Source organism: Echinops telfairi, unplaced genomic scaffold (assembly GCF_000313985.2).
Source record: "Echinops telfairi isolate 266 unplaced genomic scaffold, ASM31398v2 ScPeMD7_7469;HRSCAF=8507_0, whole genome shotgun sequence".
Taxonomy (NCBI): Eukaryota; Metazoa; Chordata; class Mammalia; order Afrosoricida; family Tenrecidae; genus Echinops; species Echinops telfairi.
In genome coordinates, this window is record NW_022111372.1 from 29,002,684 (window position 1) to 29,026,932 (window position 24,249).

The window sequence follows — 24,249 nt, forward strand, 5'->3', positions numbered from 1 at the left end:
TATTCCTGCAATGCTGCGAGGTGGGATTTTGTAAATTAGACAGTGCAGTGCCAGCGCCAGTTGGAGGAAGGGTGGGGTGTGTTCAGATTGGCGCACGCAGAACATACTCAGCCACCCATCTCTGAATACCATAGAACAGACACTGCAGCCCAGCTATGAAAACGGAAAACCACCATAAAACAGCACCTGCAGTTCTCAGGACTTTCTTGTATTGTTTCTTCTTGGTAGAGTGTTGCGGCCCGGGGCACAGCCATCTAGCTCATTTGCCTCCCACAGGGCTAAGAAATGCTACGCTGCACTACAGAACTCCTCTACCTGCCCCACAGTATGGTCCTCAAACTTCAGTCTTGCATGCATAGCCAACACACACACACACACACACACACACACACACACACACACACTATGAAGGCCTTGCATATTTGATGTTGACATATAAAAAAATTCAGTATAGGTTTAGACAAGTGCAAAGGTGGAATTTCTGTCAAACGATGACACTATAAGATACAGTCAAAGGAATCTAAATACCATGAAAGGTGTTATTCACCATCAGCTACTTAAAATGTATGCGAGACTGCTCTTCTTTAGTGACAAACTGTCATTCCTTTCTGTGCTTGAATTATGTTCACCTGTCATCAAATAAAATCGTTTGATGTGTGAAAGTCATAACCCTCCTGTTTTACTTCTCAAAAATAAGTTTGTATATAAAAATGGACATTTGTAATTGTGTTATGTTCTGTGACCTAAAGACTTAAGTGCTAAAATATTTATATTTTATTTACTGAAGATCAATTTATTGTTATAATTATTAACAGAACAGAACTAATGAATATATAAGTATTTTAAATTTAGATAGAAATATTACACATAAAACCTAACACCCAGTAGAAATGCTTCTCTTAATAAAATACACGGGCTTAAAATATCATACCCATGGACAAATACTACTTATTGCTCAACATCAATTCTCTTCCTCCTGTTTTTATGCAAATACAGAGATGTCTTGTTCCACACACACCAGTTAGCAGTAGCTGACAAGTTGATTCCGACTCACATGAACCTATGTGTGAGACCACAACTGTGCTCCACAGGGGGTCTCACTGGCTACTTTTCGGTAGGAGATTGCCAGCTCTTTCTTCTAAGGTGCCTCTGGATGGACACAAACCTGCAATTGTTTGGTGAGCAGCCGAGCGTGCGGTTTGCACTACCCAGGGCCTTAGCTCCTATGGATTCAGTGCAAGAGTGGCTCCTTCTATCACGGTCATTCAGCTCTTTAAATACTTTTCAACTTGATCATCAAAAATCATACCTATATCTGTCATCCAAAATAAAGTGTTTTTTTTTTTTTCAGGATTCATCAGTTATCACATAGAGAAGTTATGTCCTACTTCAATAACACCTAAAGCAAAAAACGGGAGGCTTAGCATACAAACAAGCTGCTCCCCAGTCCCATCCCCTCTTGGAGGCCAGTATTTCAAACTCTCCTTGTGCTTGCCACTCCGGAGGTTTCTTCATCTCAGACAAGATTCTATCCATGAAAGAACTGTGAATGAATGGGGGGAAATAAAATTATGAAGGGGGGTGGTTGGGTGGATAAGAGAATAAAACAGGCTTGATATGCCTCCCACAGGTGAAATGATGCCAAGAAACCACATGGAGGCTAAGGGTCTGAAGACACCCCACTCATGGCTTCCCTAGGTTAAAACCATTGTCCCAAAGCACACATTTTCAAACTCTTCGGTCTACCTCTCTGATTAAAGCCCCAGAGAGGAGGCATGCTGTTGTTTGTAGTTTTCCTTGCGTTAGTGCCGAATCATGGCAATATTACCTCTAACGGAACAAGATGTTGCCTGGCCCGGTGCCGTCTTCCAGAGGGTTGAGAGGAGTGAATCCCCAGTCAGTCAGTCCATCTCATGAAGGGCTCCCCTTATTTCTCTCAAATGTCCCTCTACTTTAGCAAGCACGCTGCCCTCTGCTAGCAATGCATCTTTTCTTGATGCTGTGCCACAGCAAGGGGGCCAGAATCTCTCCATCGTCCTTCTGGTTGTGCTTCTTCTCAGGTTGATGTGTTCGTTCTTCTGGCCGTCTGCAGAATGCTCCATGGTCTTCCCCAACACCACAACTCCAGTGCGCTGGTTCCTCTCTGTCTTCCTTGTGAATTGTTCAGATTCCACGTGCACATGAGACGACTGAAAAGCCCGTGACTTGGGCCAGGTGCACCTTTGCCGTCCAAATCTTTTTTTGAAGTTTTTAAGGAGAGTCTCCTGAAGCCAGTTTTCCCAACTCATTGTTTGACTTCTCGGCTGCTGCTCACATGGATGCCGTGGATTCGAATAGAGTGCAGTGGCTGACAATTACATGGAGGCTTAGCCCTCCCATTTGAGGGAGCAGGAAACAGAGCAAACTTGTGAAAACTATCAGGGACAAGTGAAAGAACAAGTTTTAATACAGAAATAAAAAGAGCAAGTTTTAATACAGAAAAGCACTACAAATTAGGGCACTGCCATTTGTCCTGCAGACCAAGTGCATCGGATTAAAGAGCTGGCACCCTCTGACTACCCCGCTTCCAGCTCCTGCCTCCCCAAATCCATGCACAAACAGAATCTCCTCAGTCTTCAGGCTGGTTTGCTTCCTTTACAGAAAGGCTGCCTCTCAGGCCTGTTTTTACCCAAATGAATGGTCACATGTGATAGAAACTGCTGAATATTTCAGCATCACTGATCCTTGCTACTCCGATACGGTCTAATAACTCACAATTATTCCCTATCATATGTACTTTATATGACATCAGCTACCACACAAGTTTTTAATACACAGAAAGCAGGTGGCCCCGGGAATTTCTCTTATATCTCACATCTGGTATTGTACTCCATATAAGGTGCTGAGTCCGATTTTTTAATAAAAACATGGCCCGCGCTTGTAAAAGTTCAAGTAAAATATACCTTTTAAAACTGCTGTATTTAATTTCCAGTCATGAAAGTCTAAAATTATTGTAAAATAATACTGAGCCTTTTTCATAGATCCGTTCAGGGAAGCTTACAAATACTTTCCTTTCAGAAAGGAAAGGCGCTTCATAACCAACAGCTTCTTGAATGCACGTGTACTGTCTTATTTTTGTGAGCCTGAATGGCACACTTTTCAAAACCTTCCAAGCAGGACAAAAGGAGTGTGGTTCATCTGCACAGAGTAATAATCCATTTAAGTTTTTGGGACAGAGAGAGGAGGAGGAAGAGGAGAAGCAAGAAGAGATGGAGGAAGGTAAAGGGAGGGGCTGAAATGCTGAAGATTAAATTAAACCAATAACCTTAGACTTGGAGAAATTAATTTTTTCCAAAAATGAAATTTAAGCATTAAAAGCCAGATAACACACCGAGAAAGATGTGTATCAGCCAACACACCAATGACATTACAGACACCATCCTGTCACCAGTGCCGTCACAGTCGGACATGAGGTCCGTGTGTGCAAAAAATGCGTCCACAAAGACAGGGCTGATTTCCGCAGGTTGGAACTTCGACTGGATGCAAGCCGTGCCCCCCCACTCCCTGCCCACTCGGTGAACGGGGGAGCCCCTCTAATCTCAATGATTATTTTCATGGCTGTAGCAAGGCCGCAGCGGAAACACGGGGATCACATTCCTTCCATCATAAATTCCTCAAAAGCAATCTGGCTTTAAGGCAGCTGGTTCTAAATCAAGAGGCAACTTTCATTTCCTTTAAACAATTCGGTTTCATCTTTAACTATCATCTTTAAGCACAGATTTTTTAATGGTACTAAACTGGGTAACAAAGTAGAAATAGACTAGCAGTCCGTGTCGGCTATAAAACCAACCAAAGAGCTTGAGTAGTTGCCTCTCGAATGGGCATATTTAATAATAAATATTTTCTCAAAAAAAAAAAGAAGTTCTTTACACTCATGTTTTGTTTTTTTATTTTTTGAGGCAGGTGGAGCGGCGGTGAGGGGTGATTACCTTTCCAATGCCAGAATTAAAATGCAAAATAAAATCAGCCCACAGGTGACAGAGGCAATGGGCTCTCTCTCTCACTCCCACTCTGGTGAAGGGTAAAGTGATCAATATGCTCAGTCTGGCAGGCAGGTTAACATTCACTAATCAAACGAAAGATGCACCCCTGATGAGCCAGTGCTCACAGGAACATCTGCATACTGGAGAGTGACTTCAACCGGCATGGATTTCCGACTCACAGCAACCTCATGTGACAAAGTGGAACTCTTCCTTAGGGTTTTCTAAGCAAGTCACCAGGTCGTTCTCCGTCCGAGCCACTGGGAAGGTTTGAGCCACCAAAATTCCACTTAGCAGGGCCACCAGGCATACAGCCTAACTAACCATTAAAAAGGATATTATTAACCCAAGAGTAGTATGCTCTTACTGCAGAGCGTTATTAACCACTCAAAGGAATGAACGACATTTGCCTTCTGCAGCACAGACAAATCCCCACGACACAGGGCTGACTGACAGGGGACCGCAGTAGCAAAGGCTGACAGCAGCTGCTCAGAGGCCATTCCTCCTCCTTCTTGGAAACAGCATTCTGTCTGCGGCACGCATCTCCTACCTGGACCCTTTCTTTCAGGCAGTGGTTGTGACCAGGCTGTTGCCAATGGAAGGCATGGAAGTGTCACTTCAGCTTCTCTTTTTCAAGGAAAAATCTTGGGCCCCTTTGTTCCGCTCTTTTGCCCTTCCTGCTGGCTGGAGCAGTGACAATCAGGCTGACTTAGGAAGCCACAAGTTAGAGACAGTCTAGCTACTGTCAGCCTGAGTAATTATTCTGGGCAGCCACATGAGGTCAAATAAAATAGTCTCTGGGTCTAAATGCCTTCTAAACTTCTTTTGGGTCCCTAGCTAAAGAAGCTTAGTCTTTTATCCAGATTTAAATGGTACAATAATATGCTATGCATATATTTATACAAAAGTCCTTGAAAAAGATCAACTTTCTTCCAACAATAATTAAAGATGTGGGAATGAGTAACAGTAAATAGGATTGGGAAAAACTTTAACATTAATGTTAATTTTTAATATTCAATCTTTGCAACCGAAAACTGATAAGCAATGTATATTTCATTATTTCCTTTGATTACACCCACTGGTGTGGCTAGTATATTAATAATAATAATAATAAAGGAAACTAGCAAATACTGGTAAAGCTATGGAGAGACCAGAGCAATTGCTCACTGCTGGTGGAAATGTAAAAATATTGCAGTAGTTGCAATGGTGGGCCCTCAATATGTCACACGTTAGACTTACTACTGGTGCTTACCACTGAGCTGTTTCAGACTCATGGCGAGCGTCCTCGTGAGGCAGAGCAGAACTGTTTTTCTTGGCTGTAATTCTGATAGGAGCAGATGGCCGGGTTTTTCTCCCATAGGGCCAGAGCCGGGTGGGGTGGGGAGGGGTTTCAAACCCCCAACCTTTCAGTTAGTGGACAAGTGCATAACCCCTGCAGTCCCGCCAGGGGTCACTAGGGTTACCATGTGACGGAGCAGATTGTGATAGACTAAATTCATGGCAGCACTACTCACAGGAGCCCAAAGCTGGAAACAACTCCAGGGTCTGCACACAGATGCACAAGATGAGGCAGGATACGCACAGTGGGGATTATAGGTCACACGGAATAACGAAGGTCTGAGATCTGCTACACCATGGACAAGCCTTGCAAAGACGATGCTAAATAAAATAGGCCAGGCACAAAAGGGCAAGCAAAGGCATACAGAGACAGCAGACTGCTGACATGTGCACATTTCTTCTTCTCGTTTCTCAAACTATTCCGCCACGGAGTGAAATGGAACGTTAGTGAGAGCACGCTACTAACAAAGCGGGTCTACACGACCATGAGTGACTAGGTCAGCTCTCGTTTTTCTTTTTTAGCCATTTTATTGGGGGCGCATACAACTCATCGCAATCCATACATCCATCCGTTGTGCCAACCACATGTGTACATTTGTTGCCATGACCGTTCTCAAAACCTTTGCTTTCTACTTCCGCCCTTAGTATCAGCTCCTCATTTTCCCCCTCCCTCCCTGACTCACTCCCTCATGAACCCTTGATAATTTATCAATATTTTTTCATGTCTTATACTGTCCGATGTCTCCCTTCACCCAATTTTCTATTGTCTGTCCCCCAGGGAAGGGGCTATACGTAGATCATTGTGATTGATTCCCCCTTACTCCCCACCTTCTCCCTACCCTCCTGGTATCCCTACTCTCATTACTGGTCCTGAGGGGTTTATCTGTACTGGATACCCCTGTGTTTCCAGCTCTGATCTGTACCAGTGTACATGCTCTGGTCTAGCCAGATTTGTAAGGTAGAATTGGGATCATGAGAGTGGAGGGGATGGAAGCATTTAAGAACTAGAGAAAAGTTGTACGTTTCATTGGTGCTATATCGCACCCTGACTGACTCATCTCCTCCCCGAGAACATTCTGTAAGGGGAGATGCAGTTGCCTACAGATGGGCTTTGGGTTCCCACTCCGCACTTCGCCCCCTCATTCACTATGATTTTTTGTTCTGATGATGCCTGATACCTGATCCCTTCGACACCTTGTGCTTCTTCCATGTGGGCTTTGTTGTTTCTCAGCTAGATGGCTGCTCGTTTATCTTCAAGCCTTTAAGAGACTGGGTCACCTTTCTACAAGTAATTGGTAAATTTTCTAAATTTGGAGATGGAGGATTTCTTTCTTTCTTTCTTTCTTTCTTTCTTTTTTGGCCTCAATCTCTGTAATAGGTCACTGCAGGGAATCATGACTGAAATTGCCCCTTATAATAAACAGGACCTCTTAAAGGGTCCTTCAAGACAAAACACCACATTAGGAAAAATAACTGCTATGCTTACTGCATACAAAGGCTTGGTTAACAAGAACTTTCAATTAAAAAAGTAATGAACTAGAGACAGCAAGACTCAAATATAAAAACTATGAGAAGAAAGCGAACATCTGATAGGCACTGAGGAGTGTTTGAAAGGATTTGGGCAAACGGGTCTGTACAAAGGCATCTTGGGGGGGTGGGGGTGGGGGTGGCACCTCCCTCCCCCCCCCCACTCCTCCTGAGTCTTGGAGAGGTTCTCTTGAGCAATCATGGTATAAAATTACATCAGAATCTACATTCATGAGAATATTTCCAATAATGAGCACATTGCTAATTATATCTTTCCTCTCTAACATGAGGCAGGACGCTTTACGGCGACCCGGGGACAGGCATGTGCCCGGCAGGGAGCCTCATATTCTGTGTGCACTTGTAAAGCCCATGTCAGCAGGCTGGGTGATATGAGGTGTGAGAAATGAAAACTTTACGTGCATACAAATTTAGATTTTTAAAATATTTTCACTAGGGGCATAAATAAAGAGAAATTGGACCTCGGGGACTTCAGAAAGTGAGAATACAGACTGTGATTTTTCTTTAACATTTTAGTACTGAGCGCACCGAAAACCCACGGAGTAAATAATCCCCCCACAGTCACCACGAGTAACACTCCAACTGGACTTGATACTTTTCCTGTGATTTAAGCAACTCGGCTCGAGGAAGAAGCGAAAACGGGGAGCATTGAAGGAAAAGAAATATGAGAAGGGAGAAAGTGTTATGAACACAGAAATACTACCCATTTCCCTTTATGGGACAGCCTTGCTCTACACAGACAGCCGAGACTAACACTCCCCCCACCCCCAAAAAAGTTTACATAAATCCAATTCTCATAAATTTCCATTTATTTTAAATAAGCCACCAGGGGTATGTTTTAGCTATCTTCCCCGGTGGTTGTATTGTAAACACATGGAAGCATATGGTAAGATTCATTTTACAGTAAACACCCTAAAATGCCCACTGCCTAGATCCAACTAGTAATATTTTGTTGCTTTAACATCTGTCTATCCATCCATTAATCCACCTCACTGCTTTAGGAGTCTCAAAGTCAACGGCACCAGGCCTTTCTTTTGAGGCGCCGCAGGGTGGACTCACACACTAACCTTTCGGCGAGCAGCTGAGTGTGCTAACCAATGGCACCAACCAAAGATCAATATTTTGGAGGTTTCCATGTACAATTTCCCTTGAGCAATGTCACAGATTCTGATGAATTCTGCCAGATGTGTACAAATAAGAAACATTACCCAGAAGGTTCCTCCCGGCCCCCAACACCCAGAGATAGCCCCTGCTCTGAATTTCTTCCATCAGAGATAAGACGTGGCTCTGTTAGAACTGCACAAATAGAATCCGAGTTGTGCTCTGTGTACTCTTGCAGAAGGCTTCTTTTGCTCTGCATCAAGTTTCTGAGCTACATGGAAGTTGATGCTTGCCTCTGGTAGATTCCTCTTCCTGGCTAACTTTTCTTCCATTGAATATCCACTCATTTACTCACATACATGTGGTTTGTGTCTAGTCGGGGGCTCTCTACGTAGAGCTGCCACACACACTGGTGTATAAGTCTTGGTGTAGATGTATGTCTTTGCTTATCCTGGAAGTAACAATGCTAGGTTACAGGGAGGTACATGTTTACTTCTGTAAGAACTGGTCTCACCAGTTTTTCAGGGCGGTGTGTCATCTTCTGTCCCCACTGGTGTTTGGGAATTGCACCTGCTCCTACCCAGCACTGGCGTGGTCAGTCTTTTTATTTTTAGCTATTCCTGGGGGTGTGCAGTGAAATCCCCTTGTTGCCTTAATTGGCATTTTCTGAAGACGGGTAACTCTGGCCATCTGTTCACGTGCTTACCTGGCAGCTGGGCATTCTACCTTGAGAAAGTGTTATTCTTATCTTTCGACCCCTTTAAAACTGGGCTTCACTGTAAGACTGAGTTGTAGGGTTTCCTGACGGTTGTCTCACGGGTTAAGACGCCAGCTTTCCCAGGGTGACCGGTGGTGTGGCACACCTTCTCCCAAGCTTTGCCTCTTAGTCCGTGTCTTCACAGGACAGTGTGGCTTGAAGAGAGCACAGACACGGATCCTGCATTGTTCGATCCGTTTTCTTCCTTTTAACTGTAAGGACTGGTCCATTATCACTTAGTCAAATTATAGGGAGGGTTAATTAGGTGCACCATTTGTAAAGTTTTTGTTTGTTCCTTCTATTCTTTTTTTCTCCTTGTCTTTTCACAGATCATTTGAAATTTTTAGAAACGCATTTCAATCAATTAATTGGCTTTTTAATTATGTCTCTTTGCCTCATTTCTTCAGGGATTACGTAAGGATGACAATAAACCAGTTGCCATTGAATTGATTCTGGTTCATGGTGACCTCATGTATACTGCAGTAGAACTGTCCTTCAGAGGGTTTTCAATGGCTGACTTTTCAGAGTGGGATCACAAGGCCTTTCTTTTGTGGTGCCTTTGGGCAGACTTGAACCTCAAACCTTTTTGTTTAGCAGCAAGTGGACGATTTCAATCCAGCAGTGCTGCAGAAGAAAGGACTGGTGTTTACATCCATAGGATTACAGGCATTGAAACCCCCCTGAAATGCGGTTCTACACTACTCTGAGTGGGTAGTCACAGTTTAAAAAGATCCCTCATCTCAAACTCTTCAGCACTGTACTTATTGTATCAGACCCCTACTTCGATTCTAAGACAAATTCTACTTTACTCAACTTTATGAGCCAAGGAAGCATTAATGAAACTTCAAAATTTAAAACATTGGTCAAGATCACACTGAAGGCAACTCCATAGCCACCCAAAGTCTCCTTCCTGCTACTCCCCCCATTGCTTCCCACCTGCTTGCCCGCAACCAAGCTCTCCGTAGGGATCTGAGAACTTCTCCCCACATCTGAGATGATACGCCACAGGACCCTCTCCTCTTGAGTCTGGGTGTGTGAATCGGAGGTGACGCTGAGACCTTTGCTCTCAGACATCACTCATCTCTGGAGACTTTAAATCCGGGTCCTTCAGGTTCACATTAACCGACTCCCCCTGCCAGCCGGTCCATTTTGACTCTCTAGTGTCTCCAAGGCTGGAAATCTTTTCAGAAGCAGGCTGCCTCATCTTTTTCCCACAAAGAAGTTGGCGAGTTCAAAACTGCCAACCTTTCCGTTAGCAGCTCACTGCTTAACCCACCATGTCACTTACTCCTTAACAACAAAATACCCATTCGGCTACCACTCCCCAAGACGGCTGCCACTCAGTTTCACAGGTGGATGGGGCCCGTACTGATTTCTCTGGATTCCAGAAGGAACAGTACTTGGTCATCACTACTGTTAGTCATCACTACTGTTAGTCTAGGGCAGTTGAGAGACTCTTAATGATGCTGAACTTTAAGAATTACAGCCGGGACATGACACGAGACTGGCAGACAGGCATAGCGGGGTCCATTCCATACAGTGCCTATAGGTGGCAGAGATAACTTGCCTGTACAACATAAAATCAAATCCCCTTTCCTTAAGTATTTTTGAGAATGTGGCATAAGAAACCAAATCTGGCCAACCAGTAGGCAGTCAGTAAAATGAAAGGGCAGGTTCTGGTCCGCTGAATCCACGGGTCTTTGGGTCCGTGTCCCAGGGAATCTGGGCTCTGGGAAGATACACTGGGAGCCTGCATATGACTGCACTTGAAAAGGGAGCGCTAAGCTTTAGAGCAGTGGTTCTCAATCTGGGGGTCGTGACCCCTTTGGGGGTCTAACGACCCTTTCACAGGGGTCACTTGATTCATAACAGTAGCAAAATGACAGTTATGAAGTAGCAACAAAAATAATTTTCTGGTTGGGGTTCACCACAACATGAGGAGCTGTATGAGAGGGTCGTGGCATTAGGAAGGTTGAGAACCACTGCTCTAGAGGGAAGGATGGCAAGGCTTATCTCACGTCCTTTGTGACGTGTGTTATAAGGAGAGAGAAGCCACTGGAGAAGGAAGTCGTGCTTGGGAAAGTGGGGGGCAGTGAAAAACTGGAAGACTCACCATAAGATGGATTCACACCGTGGCTGCAACAATGGACTCAAACAAGCACAAGTGCGAGGCTGGCACAGAACCGGGTGTGTTCGTGCTCCCGTACGTGATGCCACCATGAGCTGAACTGACGGGACAACAACAAAGGCACAGGAACAAGTGCGAGGCTGGCCCCCACCGAGCAGTATCCCGTTCTGTGGTGCGCCGGTCACTATGGGTTGTAACCCACTGGATGGCATCTAACAACAAGACTGTTTCTTCAATGGTAGGAGGCAAAAATAAGTAGAGCACAGAGCACGTTAAGGGTGATGAAACGACTCTACGTGATGGTTGTGGTCACGTGAGAACATTCCTTTGTTAAAACCCAGAGAGGTGCACAACTAACCAGTTGACAGGAAGTCTCTTCTGACCCCTGGTGACCCCATGGGAGTCAGCGTAATACTGACTTTTTAGAAGTGGATCACTAGAAGTGGATCACCTTCTTCTGAGATGCCTCTTGGTTGGACTTGAACCTCCCAACTTTTGGTGAGCAGCTGAACACCTTGGACTTCAGTTAATAACAACGTTTCAAGGTTAACATGTGTAACATGGTCATAAGAGGAGAAACTATGCAGACAGTGAGGCCCATGGGAACTTGGTAGTTGCTGCAGATTTCTCTCTAACCTACACTGCTATAAAAAGTGACGTGTAAAGGAGTTTTAAAAGAAAATTTTTAGAAGTTTTAAATAAATTTAAAAATGAAGTGTGCTGAAGGAGCCTTTGTGGTGTGGTGGATTGTGCTTCGGATTGCTAACCAGAGGTCTGCAGTACAAATCCACCGTCTGCCCACAGGGAGACAGGTGAGGCTTTCTGCTCCTATGAAGATTTCCCTTGGAAACTCACACAGGCAGTTCTGCCCTGCTCTCTGGGGTCACTATGAGTCAGAAATGACTCAATGTTTTAGTGTTATGAATGGACTATAAGCTCTGGAATAGTAATGGGAGTAGCCATACCATGAGGGTAGGGGGAAGTGCGGGGAGAAGGGGGCGAAACAGGGAACTGATCACAATGATCAATGTATAACACCACCCAACCCAGCCCAGGGGGATGAGCAACACAAACGTGGCTGAAGGGAGACAGTGGACGGTGTAAGATATGAAAATAACAATTTATAATTTATCAGGGGTTCATGAGGGTGGGAGGGTAGGGGGCCAGAGGAAAAAAAGGAGCTAATAGCAAGGGCTCAAGCAGAAAGAAAATGTTTTGAAAATAATGACGGCAACATATGTACAAATGTGTTTGATACAACTGGTGCATAGATTATTATAAGAGCCCCCAAGAAAATGATTTATTAATTAAAAAACGAATGGGCTAAAAAAAAAAAGCCACTCATCTAGCACAACCCTCTTATATTACAGGCAAGCAGACAGCCCCGGAGGAGGGTCACGATTCTCCCAGAATCACACAGCAGGTGTGTCCATCAACAACACAATATAAAGTTACCATGCCCATCTCTGTAAGCTACCACTCCACTGCGCACTCTCATTTTCTGCTCATGTCTGTACACACAGTGTAGTGTGAACATGTGAACACCACAGCAGTGCCTAGGTAACTTCTGGAGCTGACGGTCAGGGAAAGAGGTGGGTAGGGTCCACAGCATACGTTCCCCTTCTTCTCCTCCGTCTTCCCCCATCCCCACCCCCCCACCCCCGCTTCCCCACACACATCCCTCCCAAGAAAATAGTCCTCTGCCAGCAATGACGTCATCAGCTTCCTCCTCGCTAATTTGAATACTCTTGTGGGAGAGCCAAACAAAAAATGAAAATGATGAATGACTCCTTGTGCGATGTCGGAAAAATGTGGCGTCTGGGATCTCACAGCGACAGAAGCCCCTCAAGCAGGCGGAGAACAGGCTTCTCTCCAAAACACAAAGCAGACACCGAGGGGCTTCGGAGCCCAGAGCGAGTGGGGCCAAATTGTGGGGCGCAAAGGGTTTGAAAGGGGCAGATGAAAGCAAATCATCTCTCACCTCCCAAGTAGGTTAATGCTGTACCTAAAAGGGGAAATGTAATCATTTGTCTTAATTAGTCATAAAGCAAAGCCACGGGGAGGTGGGGGGGGTGCTTAATAGGTATCTGTTTGGTTGCCTAACGTATTTACACTTTTACTAAAGCATTTGTTTTAAAAACCAGAGCCCAGCCTCAATCTCTAGATAACATGAACTACTCACATCATCGAGTTCATTCCAACTCAAGCGATCCTATAGGTCAGGCTAGAACTGCCTCTGTGGGTTTCTGAGACAGTAACTCTTTATGGGAGTGGAAAGCCTCGCCTCTCTCCCACTGGCCTGCTGGTGGTTTCGAATAATTGCTGATCTGGCAGTTAGCAGCCCAGTGCATAATCATTATACTACCAGGGCTCTTCACACATTAAATTAGGGCGTGGCTTTGTTGGGATGATTATGAACACTCAATTCTAAGAATGAGGCGAAAGATGTGCCCCATAGAAGTGTTTACTTCATAAAGTGTTAAATGCTGCTTTGATTCTGTGTGTTTCTTAATGCATCAGGACCTGGGAACACAGCCTCAGTCTTCACACTGGGATTTTCCAAGGAGGCAGCCGTTGGAAATCAACATGAGGAAGCGCCTGCCTCAGTTGGCAAGGAAAGGAGAGCCTAAACCAGCTCATGCCAAGCAGCCACTCCACTTCAGGGGCAAGAGACGGGCTCTGTCTGCGTGGTTCCACCCACTTGGCACTCACAAGAACCCAAGGTAGGATTACTCCCAGGTGTACAAACAACAATGCATCTCCGTTAATGCCCAGTAGGTTCCAAAGCATGGTGACGTGACCCTATATGGTACACGGGGCAGAATGGCTCCATAGAATTTTATTGACTGATCTTACCAGAAGCAATCGCCACATCTCTTTTCTATGATGCTGCTGGGTGATTTTGAACCAGGAACTTTTGGTTAGTAACCAAGTACAAACTGTTGGTGCCTCCCAGTGTCCCTGAGCATTATTCTAGTCTGCCCATTTAAGATGCCAAGTCATGGCATTTGCTCCAGGCCAGTAAACCCATGAAGTTCAGGTCTCTCCAGCTCTCCAGATCCCATGTTAAAAGGACAAAAGCAGCTCTAGAAAGGAGCAGACTATGGGCACAGAGTGTCATCAATGGTGGTGAAGCTACATGGGGCGAGACGGGCAGAAGGGTGGGTGATACAAGGTGTAGAACGTAAGTAACCACTGCCATGGGACTGTGCACCTGGGAAATGTTGAGCAGGACGAGGTCTGCTGTGCAGAATTTCACCAAAATCAACATTTCGATGCCTCGATCCCATGCTGCCCTGCCTGCTGCAAGCCAGGTGTCTACAAAGTTCTCTCTCTGCCCCCGAGGTACTAATGGAGACCGCCTCTGGAAAACTCTCATCCATCATGAGAGCTAACTTGCTTCTAAAGTACCACACTCCTGGCTTTTTCTCTGAGTGGAGAAAAGAAATTTAGAGAATTTCCTGTCATTAGCTTTACTGATTGCCCTTTCTAGCCCCAAACCTTCTTACCTTCTGTGGCCTTTTATTACTTGTTTGGTAAGGATTTGAAAAAATTAATATAGACATAGAAATGTTTGTTCACAGACATATTCATCACAAAGGTTTAAAACAAAAATGATCCAGGAATCCAAGATGGATGAGCCCTATAGGACCAGTGGTGTGAGTGGCAAAACAGGGAGGGTAAAGGGAGAATGGGTAGGAAAGAGGGAACCGATTACATGGAATTGTGTGTGACCTCCTCCCTGGGGGACAAACAACCGAAAAGTGGATGAAGGGAGAAGTCCGACAGGGCAAGATATGACAAAATGCCCATTTATAAGCTATCAAGGGCTCATGTGGGAGGGGGGAGCGGGGAGGGAGGGGAAAAATGAGGACCTAATGTCGGGGGTTTAAATGGAGAGAAAATGTTTTGAGAAATGATGTACAAATACGCTTTACACAATTGATGTGTGTATGGATTGGGATAACAGTTGTATGAGCCCCTAATAAAATGTTTTAAAAAAAAAATGATCCACACCAAAAGTTAAATAATAAGGAGCACTTGATAAACTTTGCTGTGAGCTAAGAACCTTACAGACACCAGGGTCTTATAACCTTCCCACCATCCAGGGGTAAAATAGGATCTCCTTCAATCAATGAATATGGGAGGGAACACTACAACTGATTGTGATGACATATATACAACTCTTTTTAAAAGAGATTTAATATGAAAGTGCAAGATATGAGAATATCATATTAAGAAAATTTTCTAAAAAGAACAAGAAATCAAATGTGACCTGTGGTTACCCTGGGTGAAGGAGGAAGAGTTTTTGCTTAGGGGGTACTGAGTTTATGTTAATAGCGGGGAAATATTTGGGAAGGGGATATCAATAATAGTTGTACAACATGAAGTATATCATCAGTGGCACTGAATTATAGATGTAGAAGTTGCTGAATGGGAGAATATTTTGTTGCGTATATTTTTGCCACAATTGAGAAAAATAATTACACAAATAACAAGGAACAGAAGAAAGAATGAAAACGTTCTAATATTGATTGTGGTGATGTTTGCACAACTCTTCTTAATGTAATTCAAATACTGAATTGTATGAGAGGTGGATGAAGTGCCAATAAAAGCGCTGGGGGGGAAAGCGTTCCTTCACAGCTTTATTTCCCACTGGGAAAGGCGGTCCAGAGTGCACTCGACTCACTAAAAGGTTGACGGTTTGGACCTACTGAGAGTGGTGCCAAGGAACGATGGTCTGGACACCTGAGTCCATAGAGGTGAGAGTCCAGAAAACTCTGTAACACATCAGGTCGCCCTGGGTCAGGACAGGATCCAGAACAACACGTTTCATTTGGTTTGTTTTCCCCGCTGCATCCTGAACCCAACACAGAGTCCTGCACGCAGCAGGCACTCAGGTGAAATCAGTTGATTACCAGCCCCATTATGCAGACCGGGAAGTGGAGGCCTGAAAGTTTCCATGACTCACCCACAGGCACCCATGGAGTAAGTGGCAGAGCTGGGCCTGCACCCAGGGCTGAGACACCACATGTCCAGAGCTACGCCACAAGAGGTCTAACCAAGACAGTCCACCCAAAGGAATGGAGGATGAGTGAGCTATGGACAACCATGCCATTTTGACAAATGCTTCCCAGGGTGGGCACCTACAGGGCATCTACTGTTCATTCTAAAGTCTCAGATCAGCTCAAAAGATGAAGCCCACCACCACCACCCAGAACACTCAAAAGACTGTGCTGGAATACTGGAAAAAGGGGGAGCAGAGCAGGGAGCGGAGGAATGCTTCAGCCGGCTCCCAGAAGACTCAGTGGTGTCGGGCAGCCTAGCCTCGGGTATGCTCTGGAGGAGACCAGGCACACTGCACTCAAGTGTGGGCTCAGCCAGCACATTTACTCTCCCTCGTCTGTTCACGTGCTGCTCACCAGAGAGGGAAAAGCAGGGAGCCGCGATTCTGATGAAATGCCCACCGTGTCGAACACAGCAGCCGCCAAAATAAAATGACAAACACCAGGATAACTTTCCCTACTCAAAAAAATATCAATTACAAACTATAATTTTTAAGAAACCTCAGAGCAATAGAATTACTATGGACATATCTCTAGAATATTAACAGGCAAATAAAGTATTTAATTCTAGTATCATGGCATGTGAAAGGTTAACTTATTCAGGTGGTAAATTAGGAGACACACACACACACACGATCAGGACCTTTCCACAATTACCCTTCAGTCCTGCCTGCTGGAATCAAAGGCTGGAGTTATATTTTAAGCTTTCATTTAGCTGTAAACACTAAAATAAAGGTTTGACAAAATTCTCCAAGATTTTCACTTCTCAAGTACCAAATTGGGCCCATAAAAAAGTTCACACTAATTATTCCCAAGCAACCAACTTCTTAAAAACCCTTTATTTCACAATTACACTAATACCCCCATTAATTTGGGACACTTCTCAGTGTATTTACTCTTTGCTCGTTACCTATGTGCACATTAAGCGTACACCAATGATAACACAATACAGGCATTAATATGTAAAACATCAACAAAGGCCATCTGGAAAGCTAATGAATAATCAAGGGATTTCAAATTAAACTACAGATTTTTCCCTTAGAATCTTTAGGACAACACTGTCAAGTCCAATCTATTCACTTCGCCTCCAGAATCAATTTTTCAAACTTTATGACAGGTCTAATCGCTTCCACCTGTGTCTCTAGCTTGACTCTTGACTGGCATGCTACCAGCCTGGGTGGAAATGCAGACAAAGACCCCTATTAGGCTCCGGCTGTTTCTCTACTGTGAGGTCACTCAGCCATTAAATTAGTTCCAGCCCAATTTCGGTCCTCTCCAGCCTGGACTTCAGGGGAGGAGGGCGCCCAACAGAGTGAGTCAGGGGAGTGAGGTAAGGAGGGAAGAGAGAGAGGTAAGGAAGGGGAGAGAGATGTTTGAGAGACTAGCCGTGCAGGCGCAGAAGAGATACGTGGAGATAGCCCCATGTACTGAAACATGAAGACTGAAACCAGACTGCTCCTTGGAAAGCAGGTTGGCAACACTTGGGCTTGCTTTCTTTGCATACGTCATCATCAAAGATCAATTCCTAGGAAACGGCATCATGTGTGGTAGGGGATCGGCGAAAATGCTGCAGCACTGGGCACAAGCAGCTAGCAACCAGGAGTGGCAACTAACAACAAAATCTAGCCAAGTGACGGCGGCTATTTCCCCCCACAATTCCATTCCCCAAGAATTTTTCGCTTTTAATTGAGAGAAAAACCAAAAAACGCTATCGTATGAGATCTTATCTCCTTTTCTTTCATGTTACTATATATTTCCTCAACTAAAAACCAGACCAAATTCACTGCCCTCACAAGGATGCCAACTGTAATCCCTGAGGGCAGAGTGGCTCCCTTAGGGTTTCAGAAGCTGTAAATCTTTCTGCACGGAAGCAGGCAGCCACATCTCTTTCTCTCTGCCACAAGGAGCAGCTAGTGCAGTGGTTCTCAGCCTGGGGGTTGAGACTCCTTTGGGGGTCGAACGACCCTTTCACAGGGGTCGCCTAAAACCATGGGAAAACACCTATATTTCCAATGGTCTTAGGAACCGAGACACCACTCCTCTGTCTCCATGCGGTCTGCCCACGTGCAGATACGCCCACATACGAGTACTGGCGTGAAGACTGTTACCCACGCTACACCACGCTGCCAAGACAAAATTTCATTTATTTGTCATTAGAAATAAATACTTCACAATGTATAATTACATATTGTTTTTGTGATGAATCACTGTGCTTTAATTATGTTCAATGTGTAACAATGAAAATAGATCCTGCATATCAGATAATCTACATGATGATTCATAACAGTAGCAAAATTACAGTTATGAAGTAGCAATGAAAATAATTTTATGGTTGGGGTCACCCCAACATGAGGAACTGTATGAAAGGACCACTGCATCAGGAAGGTTGAGAACCACTGGGCTAGTGGGTTCGAATTGTAAACGCTGCAGTTAGCAGCCCAGTGAGTAACCAACTTTACCACCAGCGTTCAACTCACTGAAGGCTCATTCACAAAATGAGCTTCGCTAGTTAGAGGTTACTTATCAATCGAGAGACTGGTTGGGTGTGAGACTCTGAATTGGGGATGTTATAGATTGAACTGTGTGCCCCCCCCCCACACACACACACACAAAATAGGTGTTGCCAATTGTACCCCTGCACATGTGGTTATAATCTCATTTGGAAATGGGTTTGTTATGTGAATAAGCCCGTTTCAGTGTGAGTGTATCTCTTTTGAGGTATAAAAGAGATTGAACAAGCGAGTGAGCAAGCAGAGACGGGAGAAAGGAGTTGCCATGCCCATTGGAGACTGCCCAGGAACAGAAACTGAAACAAGGTCCCTCCAGAGCCAACGAAAGAGACAGCTTTCCTCTAGCCAGGACCCTGAATTTGGGCTTTAGCCACTGAAACTGAGAGAAAAGACTTGCTTATGAAAAATACAACTTTCCTCTGGTTCCTAAATGTTTCCTCCCTGCTCCCAGTACCATGACTTGAATTCGGCCTTGCAAGTCTGGCTAGACCAGAGGATGTACACTGGTACAGATAGGAACTGAAAATACAGGGAATCCAGGGCAGATGAGCCCTACAGGACCAGTGGTATGAGTGGCGAAACAGGGAGGGTAAAGGGAGAATGGGTAGGAAAGAGGGAACGGGTTACAAGGAACTATACATGACCTCCTCCCTGGGAGACAGACAACAGAAAAGTGGGTGAAGGGAGACGTCGGACAGGGCAAGATATGACAAAATAACAATTTATAAACTATCAAGGGCTCATGAGGGAGGGGGGAGTCATGAGGGAGGGGAAAAATGAGGACCTAATGTCGGGGGTTTAAGTGGAGAAAAAATGTTTTGAGAATGATGAGGGCAATGAATGTACAAATGCGCTTTACACAATTGATGTGTGTATGGATTGTGATAAGAGTTGTATGAGCCCCTAATAAAACGATTAAAAAATAAATAAATAAAAAATAAAAAAGCCTCCCCTTTGTTTGTTAAAGCTTCTCTGTTAGAGAAGCACTAGGTTCCTAGGAGAGGGGAGTCATTGGGTCGAAGGAGATGAGAGTTCAAGGTGCCTCAGCAGGCAGAGCAAAGTCAGGTCCAGCAGGGACATGACACTGCCCAGATGACTCAGCTGGTTGAGAATAAAGGCTTCAGTTCCAGCATCTCCTCCACCAGACGTGTGAGCTTTACGACATCAAATAGAAAGTCTGCCCGGCATACGCTAATATCCAAGAGAAGACTTGCCGTCCACCTCTCTTGGCGCTGACCACCGCACTTACTGCATCCGGCTACCTTCTGCACCCACCACGCTCGACAGGCCTGACCTCTCCGGGCTCAGACCCAAAGTGCATAGAGCTTTATGAACTGTATGTGATGTGCCCTGGGAGCTGGTGCTGCAAATGCATCTCGAGGCAATGCTAGCACCTTGTCCACTACTCTCACAGGCCTAACACAGTGCCTGCCAAACAGCAGGGTGTCATGATGCTATTCTATACAACAAAGCCAAACTGAAACCTAGAAAATGAAGGGCTAAACAATTATCAATGAAAGAGGTTACTTAACATCTAAACGTGGGAATCTCTGGGTAATGCACATGGGTCAATGTTTCCACTACTACCTGAAAGACTGACAGTCTGGCAATACTTCCAAAGTTTCCAGTCTAGGTAATCCTCTGGAGAGCAGTTGTTTGACTGCCACACATGCAGTCACCATGACTTGGAATCAACTCAACAGTAATCACCACTAACAAATAACAACACGATGTAAACTTACTTAATATGGAAATGGAAACAATCAACAACCAGCCCCTGGGGCGGATTCTGTAGGATGTACTATGGTGCGAAGGGAATCAGCATACACAAAGTCCATGTTCATCCGGCTCACCACAATATGGCTTCACACCTAAGTGGATTCAGTATCTGATGCAGACGTGGTGTAAATTCCTCAGAAAAGACATTATGAATCAAATGAAAGGTTATTCCAAAAATACCACAAGCACGCTGTTATCCTTGCCAAGCTCTTGTGCTTCCTGACAGCAGAGATTCAACCAACGCTTACCATAAGATTGAGCAAAATGTGCAGGGTCCCCAACCACACCACTGGAGGTACATTTCTGCTGTGACAACAGGCCTGCAGTGGTCCATACACACGCCCCGTCTGGACACCCCACCACCAAGGGCTCACTTGTGCAAATGTCTTCCCACATCTGAAGCTATAGGGTGTGACCATGGGACACAGAGAAATTCGCTGGCTCAGATTCAGTATAGAACCCATGTTATTGGGACCCTGTCCAACCAACTAAGCTTAGTAGCCAATGGGACACCTACCAGAAAGCAACTCAGAGAGAAAAACCAAGCCCCACAAGCAATGCGCAAAGTATTGCCTCCCGAGATGTTACTCATGGAAAGCCATTCCACGGTCAGAAATACATGCCGAAGAAAGTGATTGGAGCAGGGATTAAATCACCTCTTGAAGCAAAGATGTCACTCTGAGGACTGATGCGCCTGACCCAAGACATGATTTTATCAATTGACTTATAAGCCGGGAACAAGCGACGAAAAGGAAGAAGAATAGATGTATTTCAACTGTGGTGTTGGAGAAGAACGCTGAAGTCACCATGGACAGAGCATGAGCAAACCAGACTTAGAAGAAATACAGCTAGAATGCTCCTGGAGACACCCTGTGGAAAGCGTCGTCAGGGACGACCAGCGCTGGAAAAGGACACCACGTTTGGGGAGGCCGAAGGAAGCAAAAATGAACACGCCCTCAAGGAACTGAATGGAGACAAGCACTCAAACATACCAATAAGGATGGCGGCACCGTGCTGAGCAACACTGCATTCTGTTCAACATAAGGCTGCCGCGAGTCACCAGCTGGTGGCTCGATGGCCACCAGCATCAACAGCAATCAAATTAGCTGGAGTGTCGCAGCTAGACTGGAGCGCTGGGGAAGGTTCACTTACCCATCGGCGTCTCTCGATTGTGTTTGGGAGGGAGCTGCAGGGGGAGGTCCACGGACCATCCAAGTTCTTCGACTTCAGCTATAAGCCAGCAGTTTCCCCATTTCCCTCTACAACGCTCTCTTCCCCTAGTTCTTTCCTCCTCACTGGATCCCAAACACAACCTCAGAGGCCACAGAGAGAGGTGGTCCCTGAGGGCTGCAAGACTAGCAGGCCCTCACACCCACTATGAGCTTCCGACAGAAGCTTTCCAAGCCCACTTCAGCACTGGGGAGCAGGTTGGTGGAGTTTGTAGTCAATGAGAAAATACGATGCCCCTTCAAAATATTAGCCAGAAGAGAAACTTCCAGATCCTCATAACTCAGGAAGGTACTGACCTGGGTGAAAGGGAGGATGGAGGTCCACACGAGGGAACGGAGGATCAGAGGAATGGGGATTGATGAGTGGGCTGAGCTGTTGCAGACAGAGTTGATGGTCTGAAATGTAACCCGCCCACCACCACCACCAAATTCACAATAAAAGGAAGACAGAACTCGTAATGATATTCAAGAGTGTTCACGCAGCATTTTACCAAACCTTGTTTTCCCCACCCTAAATCACCGGCTCCCCAGAGAGAAGGAAACCAGCAGTGCTTCACTCAGCCCCCTTGGGTGAGGTGGACGCTGCCTCCGTGGTGATGCCCTGTCCACTCTGGGCTTAGTGACCAAACAACAAAAGCCAAACTCACTGCCACAGAGTCCATGCCAACTCAGAGTGACCAATAGGACAGGAAACCCTGTGGGTTTCAGAGACTGTAACTGTTTGGGGGACTAAAAAGCCTCATTTTTCTCCCACAGAATGGCTGGTGGTTCCGAACTGCTGACCTTGTGGTTAGCAGCCCAATACATCCCCACTATGTAAGCTTCCAGGGCTCTAGTTTTCCTAGATTGCCCCGCCACAACAATATGCTTCACCACTGTGCACAGAGACAACAAAATAGCCGAAAGTGCTGATGATTTTTTAACCTGTACTTTATACCCCCTAATCCTCTGTTAAATACGTGCCTGGTTCTTTACTTAGAAAATATCACTATCACAGGCTCACTCGAACGTTTTGCAATTCCAGCTAAGGCGGGCTGCCATGAGGCAGAGTGGGCCGGATAGCAACTAGTACCAAGGACACCCCTTCAGTACAGCACAGCCTTCACAGGATAGCAATGCATTCCCACGGGGCTGGTAACAAACCAGGTACGACTGTTCCCTCCACGGGAACAGGTTGCTTCTCTTTTCTTCTGGGGACTGGAGAGAGAGGCAGGGATCACTGAAGGGAAAGGTACCTCTGACGACCTGAACGAACCCAGGCAAGAAGGATTCCTAGTTATCAGCCCCTTCTCCTTCCTACTCCACCTCCCTCGCTCTGCCATTGTCCTGCAGGAATGCTTTCTCTACACACGACCAGACCACTGAAATCGCCTTTTCAATTCCTTTGAGTCAGTAAAGTGCTAACGCTGTCTTTTCATCTTACATCTACACACTATCAAATCCCAGAAGTTCGTAATAAGCAGGAAGGCCAAGGTATGTCTGTGTGCTGAGTTATATATCTCTTCAAACCTGCACTCCCAGATGTGAAGATTCCATCCCTGAAACTTGCTCCAATGATTTTTCAGGTCTTCCTCCTTAAATCCTGACCCCATGTTACGGGATGTTCTTCTGTTTTTCTTCTCTCCCTAACGCTACCATCTTAAACCAGCTGAGCATAACATAAGACTGTTACTCATTGATACTCATTAATTTGGGGGTAAAAAAATGCCTTCATCTGTTTTGCTTTGTCAGCCTGCACTCAGTTGATAAAACAGAAGGACAGAAAAAGAGAACTGTCACTTGGACTGCATTCCAAACATCTCACAGGATTAGGGTGCTTACAACTGTCTTGGGCGGGACCCTAACAAGACAGGTTTTCAGAATACAAAACTCTGTAATCATTTCCATTTAACACAGCTTAACCACCAGTCAATTTTGCTATTCTAACACCCTTACAAAACCCCCTAAACTAAATGTCCAACAATGGTTCCAACACCACAGAAGTAGCTGCTTTCCAGCGGTAACGTCACCGGAGAAACATTTCCCCTTAATACTCTTTCTCCAAGGGCAATGTGAAAGGCCTCGTTATAGGATGAGCCCCAAAGTAAAACAACCTCCTGTTCCTCAAAAGACAATTCTTCTCAAAGAACTGAATTTCGCTTCTCTTCCGACATTGTAACTCTTCTAGGGTTTAACAGGGTTGCTATGCCCCTCTTGGTGGTAGGTAGGTTGATTAAAATGCACTGCTCTATGTAACTCTGTCCCCTCCCCTCCACTGATTACTGAGTAGAGGCCCTAACAGGCTGCCTTCCGGTGAGCAGGTAGATGGTCTCCCGGCACTCACCCCTCCAGAAGGGTCATCGTGGTGGATGTCACTTCAGCGAACAGAATGGTTTTGCCCAGATGCTGTGTCTGCAGGTTGTGCCGATAGATCTCCAAGTCAAAGTGTTCTGATGAGAAGTGCTCGGAGTCCGTGACAACAGGGAGAGAGGACGGGGTGATTTCCGTGTCGGGTGGGCAGGAGGACACGAATTTAAGGGAGCACTTGCTGGATGTGATTACTCCTTCGGGACCCACATGTGTCTCCAGCCACTGCATCAGCGCACCCTGGCTTTCCTGTGTCAGACGAAAAGAAAGGGAAAGGCTGTAACTTGGTATCACATGGAAGGGTGGATGCTTGTCCTTAAAATGCCACTGTGATCACATACACCCACCGTCATCAAGCTGACGCCACCTCACAGCCACCCTGTCCGACAGAGCAGGACAGCTCCCTGGGGTGCTGAGGCTGGGAATCCCTA

The 24,249-nt window shown here is 45.4% G+C and overlaps 1 protein-coding gene across 3 annotated transcripts in view; it reads right to left on the reverse strand.

Moving 5' to 3' along the window:
- HLCS (holocarboxylase synthetase) overlaps positions 1-24,249 on the reverse strand; it is a 194,253-nt gene that overhangs the window by 109,705 nt on the left and 60,299 nt on the right. For all 3 annotated transcript variants that reach the window (XM_004697332.3, XM_045284665.1, XM_045284666.1), the window contains one exon: positions 23,796-24,067. In XM_004697332.3, coding sequence (XP_004697389.1) covers positions 23,796-24,067 — 272 coding nt within the window. The remainder of the gene's footprint in view (positions 1-23,795; positions 24,068-24,249) is intronic.